The 9,545-nt window shown below is 30.9% G+C and overlaps 2 protein-coding genes across 2 annotated transcripts; one reads left to right on the top strand and one right to left on the bottom strand.

Moving 5' to 3' along the window:
- Positions 1–2,036: 2,036 nt before the first annotated feature.
- On the bottom strand, positions 2,037–2,923 carry LOC106329993 (early nodulin-55-2-like). Its single transcript, XM_013768570.1, has one exon. It carries the CDS (start codon positions 2,862–2,864, stop codon positions 2,037–2,039), a length of 828 nt encoding a protein of 275 aa, XP_013624024.1. The 5' UTR covers positions 2,865–2,923.
- A 4,401-nt stretch (positions 2,924–7,324) lies between these two features.
- On the top strand, positions 7,325–8,404 carry LOC106332140 (60S acidic ribosomal protein P2-1). Its single transcript, XM_013770611.1, has 4 exons — positions 7,325–7,459; positions 7,541–7,631; positions 7,896–8,125; positions 8,219–8,404. The coding sequence occupies exons 2-4, from the start codon at positions 7,544–7,546 to the stop codon at positions 8,243–8,245; spliced, it is 345 nt and encodes a 114-aa protein (XP_013626065.1). The 5' UTR covers positions 7,325–7,459; positions 7,541–7,543; the 3' UTR covers positions 8,246–8,404.
- The last annotated feature ends 1,141 nt before the right edge of the window (positions 8,405–9,545 follow it).

Here is a 9,545-nt window from a genome sequence, read left to right as displayed (position 1 = left end):
TAAAAATCAGAAAAGCTGAAATCTCAACGTCGATCATTTACGTCGGCATTGCCTTAGACCATCTCCGATGTATTCCTCTATTTTTTTCTCTAAAATAGAGGAATTTCATAATAGAGATGAAGTTGTCTCCGATGTATTTTTCTATTTTTTATCCTGAAAAAAATATTCTTGATATATTATTTTCTAAGTTTAAAAATAATACTTTTTATTTCTGAAAGTTGAAAATCAACCCAATTTATTTTAGTATTTTATAAAATTATGATATTATTTACACTAAATATTTCTTTTCAAACTATTATGTAAATAAAAAATATAATTATATTTATATAAATAATATATTTCACTAAAAAAAGTATTTTCGTTTATAATTGTTTAAGTAAAAAGTTAAAGAATCGTTTTGTAAAAACAAATAGAGGAGGTGATATGACAAAAATATAGTTTCTCATTGGTCGATTATTTTCGCCTACGTAAACACTCTATCTAAGACTTATATCCTTCTTTTATTACTTGTTTGATCTTTGCAATCAAATGGTAAAAGCATTTATTACTTGTTTGATCTTTGCAATCAATATGGTAAAAGCATGACAATCTCCACAAACCCTTTTCTGTATCGATCAACCCAAAATCAATAGCTACTCTCTCGCTATGGTGAGCAAGAATAGCTTCTTTGTGCTCATCATCAATGTCCTGAAGCACATAACTTGTATCTAGCTCATACCCTATATCCTTCAGCCGTGTACTCAAATCTTCTAGCTTATAGATCTGAGCTTTGAGAGGTGATAGTTGACCGTTTCCGGATACTAAAAAAAAAACAGAAACTCAGCTCCAATCCAATCTACTTATGTTTGTTTGTTTTTCCGTCAAAATAGGGTATAAGATGTCTCTGTCTTTAATTGGTCAATTTCTTTGATTTCGTGGAGATGGAGCTACTGGGTTTTCTAGTTTTGTGCTTCAGTTAAGACTAGGCAAATGATAACTTTATTGAATATGCTCGAATCAAGTCAAAAAATGAAAACACACACTATTCAGAAAATAAAGTAAAGGGCTGGTTGAATCATATTCGATCTGGATTATGTTATGTTAGAGTAATGGAAACGATTCAAACATGAATCGACAAAAACTGTATGAAGAAATCTCCAACAGAATGAAACATGCATCATTACTTCGGTACAGTTTCCATAATGAGGCTAAGATAGACACACTCAGAGAAACAGGAACAGAAATAAGAGGGACGGACATTGGACATGTTTCACGAAAGAAATCAACATGAAAACCTGTAAACTCTGAACAATAAGGAAATCTGATTTTTATGTAAAAGACTAAAAGTAGGTTGAGTATCAAACCAAACAAAAGTTACATACATTGTACAAGTGTTTTTGAGATGAATAATTTAACATTCTTTCAAAAAAAGAACAATAAGGAAATCAACATGTCGGACTAGAGAAATGCTGTCAGTAACGTACGGTTGTTTTAATAGATTGTTGCAGAGCTTGCTTAGAGGAAAGAAGACACATTTATCTAGAGTCAAAACATTTTAAATATCATAATAGAGATACAACATAAAGGTTTTATAGAATACATTCATTATCTTTGTAAGAAAATATGTCATTTTTCGCAAGAGAATAATAACTGGAAAAAAACATGCTACAAATTTATATGAAACGTGTAACAAGCTCTTATCTTCGTTCTTTCTCGAATTGATTAGGGTATCGGGTTTACTTGTCTTTCATTTGGTGAATTTCTTTGATTTCGTGGAGGTGGAGCTATTGGTATTTGGGTGGGTCTTATTGTGTTCATGTTTGTAATATGCAGGTCTTCTTGTTTTGTGCTGTAGAGTTTTTTTTTTTTTTTTTGTAGATTTAGGATTACGAAAAAATAACTTTATTCAATATTCTCGAATCAAGTGTCTTTAAAACGATTGAAATAAATAAAACACACACGCACTATAAGGGAAAATAAACTTGAGAACTAAAACGATAAAGAAAAAAAAACCCTTATAATAAGGTAATCTCAAACAAAAGGGAAACGAATTCTTCTTAGTGATGGAGTTGGGGTCTGAAGGACTGCAGCCACTTGATGAGGTGGTCCAAAGGTGACAACTGCATCTTCTTCGGACCACCTCTGGTTAGTGGTCTTACCACCACTCGAAGCTTAAGCCCATCCTCACAATGAGGAGTCTTCGAGGTTATGAAATAGTGGATTCCTGGTTTTGTTAGCCTTACGAGGTCTTGTCCCGAATTGTGCACGGCAACCGGAGAGGAAGTGTCGCAAGATTTGAACTCAAGATCACCGCTGACTTCTAAGACGTCGTCGACTTCGTAGTTGTAGTAGAAAAGAAGATTGTCTCCCACGTGAAACTGTTTCTCCTCGCTCCACTTGGAATAGAAGTCTCTTTCGTCAGGAACCCTCCATTCTTGGGAGTCACCGACCTTGAAATCTTTTGCGAACGGAAGGATCTTTCTCGGTGGTGGTGGAGGAATCTGATGGTATTGGACGACAAAAACGAAGAGCTTCTGTCCGGCTACGCATTGAGAATGATTTGAGCTGATGAAGAAGTGATAACCTGGTTCCGTGAGAGTCACGACATCGTGGCCCGTTTTGTAGACAGCTTGAGGAGAAGCAGAGTTGCAGAATTGGTATTCCAAAGCACTGGAAAGTCGAGTGACGTCGTTGACGTTGCCATCGTATTCAAAGATCAGAGAATCCCCCACCTGGAATTCCTTACGACTAGCCCAAGCGTAATAGGTGCCGCCCTTCGCTGTCCATCCCTCCGAGTCTCCGACTTTGTAAATTTTTGCCGAGCAACAACATCCCATTAGAACCATCACGAGCACGAAGCATAAGATTCTTGTTGTCGTTGCCATTATCGATAGAAGACCAACGGGAAATCAGAAAGATAATCCAACAAGAAAAATTTAGGAAGACCTAGGATGTTGATGAGTATGTGAGTAAGACAAAACAAGACCTTGACTCTCTTTTTATATAAGCTTTTGGGGAAACATAATCCTTGCCGCTTTAGGATTGTACTTTAATATTAACAACAGCTGACCCGCCCGACCGGGTGGCTGTTTTTTTTATTTACGTAATGTAACTAAATATTTTTTACACCATTATATAATCTATAAAAATTATAATAAAATGGTGACAAAACTACATCACATAATACCTATATTGATGTCACATAATTCCACTTATAGTAAAAGTAAAATGATTTATATAACTGTAAATGTAAATATCACGTGAATATTTGTTTTTATTTAACCGATATCATTTTTATTTACCCGATATCGAGTTGGCTAGTGGTAAAGGAAATGCTAGTAGTCTTTCATTGGTCGGGTTTGATAAGCGTTGGAAAGAATTATTTACAACATTTGAGTTCCCAGTAAAAAAGAGAAACCACTTTCCCATTTTTTAGGAATATACTTTTGTTTCCTATAAATAATATAATATATATTTATTTTTTCAAGTATTATGTATTTTTTATTATGACATTACGCATAATAATTAAAATATATATTTTTAGTTTATTTTTAGTTTATGTGTGTGTTTTCCATAAACTAACATATATATGCGAAAATAATATTTGAGATGTTTTGATAGGTTTTTGGTCATAAATGATAAATATATTTAAATTTCCAACCCGTTATATAAGTAGTCGTAATTTTTAGTTTCTCAACCCGATATATAAATATTCATCATGCATTTTTAGTAAAATATTTATATTATACTTATTAAAATGAGTAATTTGTTAGAATGAGTAATTGCATTTCTTATATTTATATTATTATCATATTAATTTTATTTTAACTTATTGACTTTAACATTTTATATAGTAGGATTTTTATTTTATTTGAACTTTTTTTATTTTTTTTAGAATATTGTTATCTTATCTAAATGTTTTTCTTTACATACAAAACTTGAAGAATATTATTTTGAAATTTTCCCTATTACAATTTTCTCATAAGAAAAAGCTTAGGTGTTTTTAATTTTTTAATACTAATACTTAAATGTACATGTTATTACCAAATCTAATATTTCAAATCCTTACTAAAGAAAAATAATTTAAGGTAAAATTCAATTGAACATATGTAATATCATACATAATTCAAAAATAATTTTCTGATAGCATTTTAGTTATATATATCTAAAAAAATATCGTCAATTAAATAGATTAGTCAAATTGGTTATTTGAAAAATTTAATTAGATACAAATTTTGAATTATCGAGTAAAATGAATCTTTTTAAATATGTTCTTATTATTAAGTTTTTATTCCCAAATATGGCATATTCTTTCAATTTTTTAAATATTGTTAATTGATTTCATTAACATTAAAATTTTGAAAAATGTAATAAACATTATTTAATAGAGGATAATATCCACGAATTTATGGAAAGAGGTTTTCTACTTTACATATTAATGTTTATAGTATTAATGTGCATTAAGTGTAATATTTATCATGAATTTGTTGTGAAATAGATTTAGGAAAAAAATTAATTTAGATTTAAGTTTATTGATTACTTCAGTTGCATTATATTGTAATTAAGATGTAAGTCTTAGGGTTATTTCTTATTTGTACTTTTATTTTAATAAAGTAGATTTGATTATTTTAATCCTGTTTGTTATTTTTATTTATTTATTGGTAAAATCCTGTTTGTTATATTGTATGTTTTGTTTTTTCCTTTTTCAAAACCCAACGCTTAATATACGAGGTATGTAGTTTAGGATTAAGATTTAGAACAAAGTATATGATTTGAGTTTTAGAATATACTTGGATATTTAAGTTACAATTATAATATAAGTTTTAAAATATTAGTTTTATGTGGTTTGAAGTGTTGCATGTGATTTGAGGTTAAGTTTTGAGGTTTAGGGTTTGAAGTACACAAACTCTATATATAATATCACACTAAACATATAAACCCCTAAACTACTATATATATAATATTATATAACAAAACTCTAATTATCATTTTTATCCTTTAATTTTATACTAAAAATATAAATTAAAATACAATTATTTTGCAATGAATGATGATTTTGGACATCTAATACAATTATATAGAATATATATGATGATATATATGATGATATATATATATATATATGTTTATACTATTAAATCAGAATATCTCCTAAGATTCTGCCCTAATTTTTGGAGTTATTTACAAAGTCATACCACTACTACCTAATTTTAAATCTAATATTATTATTTAAACTAATCAAATAAATATTTCCAATAAACGTTATTGGAAAAAAAAATTCACCTCCATTAATGTTGTCTAAAAAAATATTAATGTTGCCTAAAAATACTGAATCATTAATGCAACATAATTTGAGTAGTAATATATTCCCTTATTATTCTTATTAAAATTTCTATTTTGTGTATTAAAATATTTTACCAAAATATCTTCGTAATTATATATCCTCTTATTATTTTCATCCACCAAAATATTTTGCATACCTTTTAATAATGATGCCCACTTATTTAATATTGAAAAACTTTTATTTTCTGTTTAAAATTTTAATAATACCCATTGAGAAAAAAATTTGATCATAAATTATTTATCCTAAATATTTGTATAACAATCTTAACAACTTTTACAAATCTATTTTTATGAATCTATATTATTAAAACATAGAGAAAACTTTAAAAAATAATTTTATTACTACATATTGTATCATGAATTATATACATTTCAACAACTGATATATCATTATTTAGTAAAATAAATAAAATAAAATTATATTTTATATCAATATATTAAATCAAATTGGATTACTTATCGATCACTCATCAGTTAACCTTGGGTTTTAGCGGGTTTTATTGGGTAATCGTTAGTTCTTAAAGCCCAAACATGATTATATTTCGGATCATTGGATTTAGCAGTTTGACTAATGAATTGAGTCGGGTATAAAAGTGGCTCATTTAAATACAAAAAATGTTTAAATAGAAAAATTCCTTTTAATTAACAAAAAATTTGAAACATTATTAACGAGAATTTTTATCAAAGGAGAAACGTGAGTTTCGATCAAAAGTTCAAGTTCGGTGAGTTTACTATTGTTCAACCCCAGTTCAAAGAGAAAGAAGACACCATGAAGAACATCTAAGAATTTAAAGTTGAAATCACAACAAAAGTCGCCCAAGCGATAAACAAAAATCATCAAACCGAAGGTACAACCCGACAAAGCGGGAAAAGACTGATTTGTAATTTCATCTCACACCTCTTAGGGGGTGGCATTCAATCCAGGAATTTGAAAGAATTGATAAGGAAAAACTTTTGCAGTATTTTCAAAGATTTGATGAGATTTTAATGCATTTATCTAATTCCTATGCTTACTTCTATTATTGATTTTAAAAGAATATACATAAATTTTGATAGAATACTAATTCCTCTAAATTCTATGAATTTTTCGAATCTTTGTATATTTAAAAAGGTAACAAAAAATATTTTATTCTTAAAACTAACAAAAAAATAGTAATTAGTACTACATAGTTTATGGATTGCAGCAATTTTATTAAAATCATAATACTAATAAATAAAATATATGGATCATTTAAACTCATAGCATCTCTCCACATATCTTCTAAGTTCTGCCATAGTTTTTTTCCAAGTATTTGCATTTTCTTTATCTTGCTCCTGTGGTCGTAATGCGAAAGTACACAATCGAAAGTCTCAGAAGACATCTTAATTTGGTTAACAGACACTAGGTTTCTTCAGCAACAAGACAACATTGACTTTATATTTGTTAATTGTTGTTCTTTATATTTGCCGGTAACTCATTAATTATCATCCGCAAAGGTCTCTTCATTCTTCACGTACTTCTGGAAAAATGTGAAGTAGAGAAATGCTATTGTTTGTGTTTTCCTACGATTCATTACAAATCTCTGCATAAGAGCAAATAATTGACTTTTTACATTTATACATGACATTTTCCATTAAATTCTTATCAAATACCATTACTACAAAATCTATCAAATATTGAATAACAACAGAATTTAAAGTAATTAAAAGAATGATTCTAAATGCTTAATCCAATAACAAAAGAAATTAAAAGAATTGATGAAATCCACGATTGAATAACAGTGGAATTTAATGGAAACTATAATTCCTTCTAATTCTATCAAATTTCTGAATCCAATACCCCCACCTTACAATTTACCTAATTTTAGAAAGCAGTGCATAGTCACCTAATTACTTCTTGTTTTATGTATATTCAGCTAAATTGTCATATTTTCAAATAGTATCAAAATAAACTTTTCTCCACTAGTTGTATTGAGCCCATGTAACGTCTTGGAAAATAATTGGGCCCAATGAAAGTGTACCGGTAATATAGAATAGAGAGAAGAGAACAAACGCCCTAAAACCCTAACTGTATATAAATAAACCCTCACATCCTCTTCGTCGCCGTCTAGGAAAACTCTACAGCTCCTCCTCCGATATCCATTCAATAACTTCCGCAGTAAGCTCCTCATATCCTCCTCTATCTTCTTCTTCTTGAACTATATTCTATTGAGCTTATTTCTTACTCGTGTGTTCTCAGAAAATGAAGATTGTCGCTGCGTTCTTACTCGCCGTTTTGAGCGGAAAAGCTTCTCCAACCAGTGCCGATATCAAGGACATCCTTGGATCAGGTTTGTGCTTCAATTTTTGTGAATAGAGAGTTCGATGCGTATATACATGATTTGAATGATCAGTTATATCTGTTATAGGCCAGATGGTGTGTGAAGTTCTGTAATGAGAATGTGTGTATAGTGAGTTCATTGAATTAGTAATTAGGTCTGTAATGAGAATGTGTTCAGTGGGTTAATTGATGTAGTAATTAGTTTTGGGATTGATTGTTATGGGAGAAGAACAAGTAATGGAATGTGATATTTGTTTTATGTTTCATTTTGCAGTTGGGGCTGAAACCGAAGATGCTCAGATTGAGCTTTTGTTGAAGGAAGTTAAAGGGAAAGACTGTGCTGAGCTAATTGCTCTCGGAAGGGAGAAGCTAGCTTCTGTCCCGTGCGGCGGTGGTGGTGTTGCGATGGCTTCTGCTCCATCTGCTGGCGGCGGAGGAGGTGCTGCTCCTGCTGAGGAGGCCAAGAGAGAAGAGAAGAAAGAAGAGAAGGAAGAATCCGATGATGTAAGTTTCACTTCCTTTCTAGCTCACGTTTCACTACATTATTATTTAGTGAAATTTTGACGGCTCATGGAAGAATCTGTTGTTTTCTTGCAGGACATGGGTTTCAGTCTATTCGAGTAAGCGGCTTTACTTGGCTTCTATTTTTGTCTTCACCTTTTGAAATTTTTTGTTGTTGTTTCTTACTTTGTACTCGATCAGTGTCTTAACATTCCTGAAATTCTCAAGAGATTTTTACGCAAATATAATCGTCATTGTTATTTCAAGTTCTTACTTTTTTAACTTCTGCATTTACATATTAAAGATCCTCACTATTATTTATAGAAAACCAATTACTTTGGATTTCTGATCTATGCACCCAAAAGAAATTTAATATTTTGTGTTATTTGTTCTGATTAAGTTATATGAGTTCCCCACTAGTCTTTACACTTAAACAGTACTCACCAAATTTCACTTGCCAAGAACTTTAGCTAAGATTTCAATTTAACTCGCTAGATCAAAGGAGAGCAGAAAGATTCAATGTTCTTAAAAGAGAAAAAGTCAATCTGAAACTTATATACTAACTCCGAAGTTTCTCATACTATATGAATGAGCCACTATTTCATTCACTCTACTGAATCATTCTTCTACTTTTTCCACTCTTGAACCTCTGACTGCTGCTTCTTTCACTTGATTTCTTGTAGCAACCAATAACAGCCGCCACACACACGACAAGCAATTTCTGAGGTGCTTTTACTTTCCAAGCAAATGCTTGAACTTTTGTTATACTGCGCTCCAAAACATCCATCTTTTCTTCAGTCCTTAATAAGTTTCGAGCTACCTAATATCCAGATTTAATTGTGACCGGTCATTTCTACTGTAATTCCAGCAAAATGTATCATGATGATGAATTGAGTTTATGGTCAAACTCTTTATGAGAGGTATATCAGCAGGGGCAACATAATCCTCTAGCAGTCCAACATCCCATTCCTTCGATACTTGATTAATGAGATCACTAACTCTCATATTCGGGTGGTAGACAGGTGAGCCGGTCTAGCTGTCGTAGCATGGACCCAAGGGTCCTCCCATACTTTTACCTCATATCCAAAATGAATCTTCTATCCGATTCCCAATAGCAATAGTTTTTTTGCCGTTGAAATACTAGTCCAGACATAGGATAGACTGCTTACAGAGATTATTCGTAAAACTTATTCTGTAGTATCTTCCCCTTAAAACTCGAGACACTAACGAATTTGAGTATTGAACTAGTTGAACTAATGGATCATTCTGAAACCAATTCCTTCCCCACGGATCCTGACTCCTCTATGCATCCAGAAAAAGTGTAAGTTGCTAGATTGGGGGGGGGGGGGACATGCATGGGGAAGTGGGCTGTCTAATCAACTAATAGAGATGAATATTAATTGGTTTAAGAAATGGCATACAT

This window comes from Brassica oleracea, chromosome C3 (genome assembly GCF_000695525.1).
Source record: "Brassica oleracea var. oleracea cultivar TO1000 chromosome C3, BOL, whole genome shotgun sequence".
NCBI classification, from domain to species: Eukaryota; Viridiplantae; Streptophyta; class Magnoliopsida; order Brassicales; family Brassicaceae; genus Brassica; species Brassica oleracea.
The sequence above is the reverse complement of the archived record's forward strand: the minus strand, read 5'-3'. Positions and strand labels throughout refer to the sequence as shown.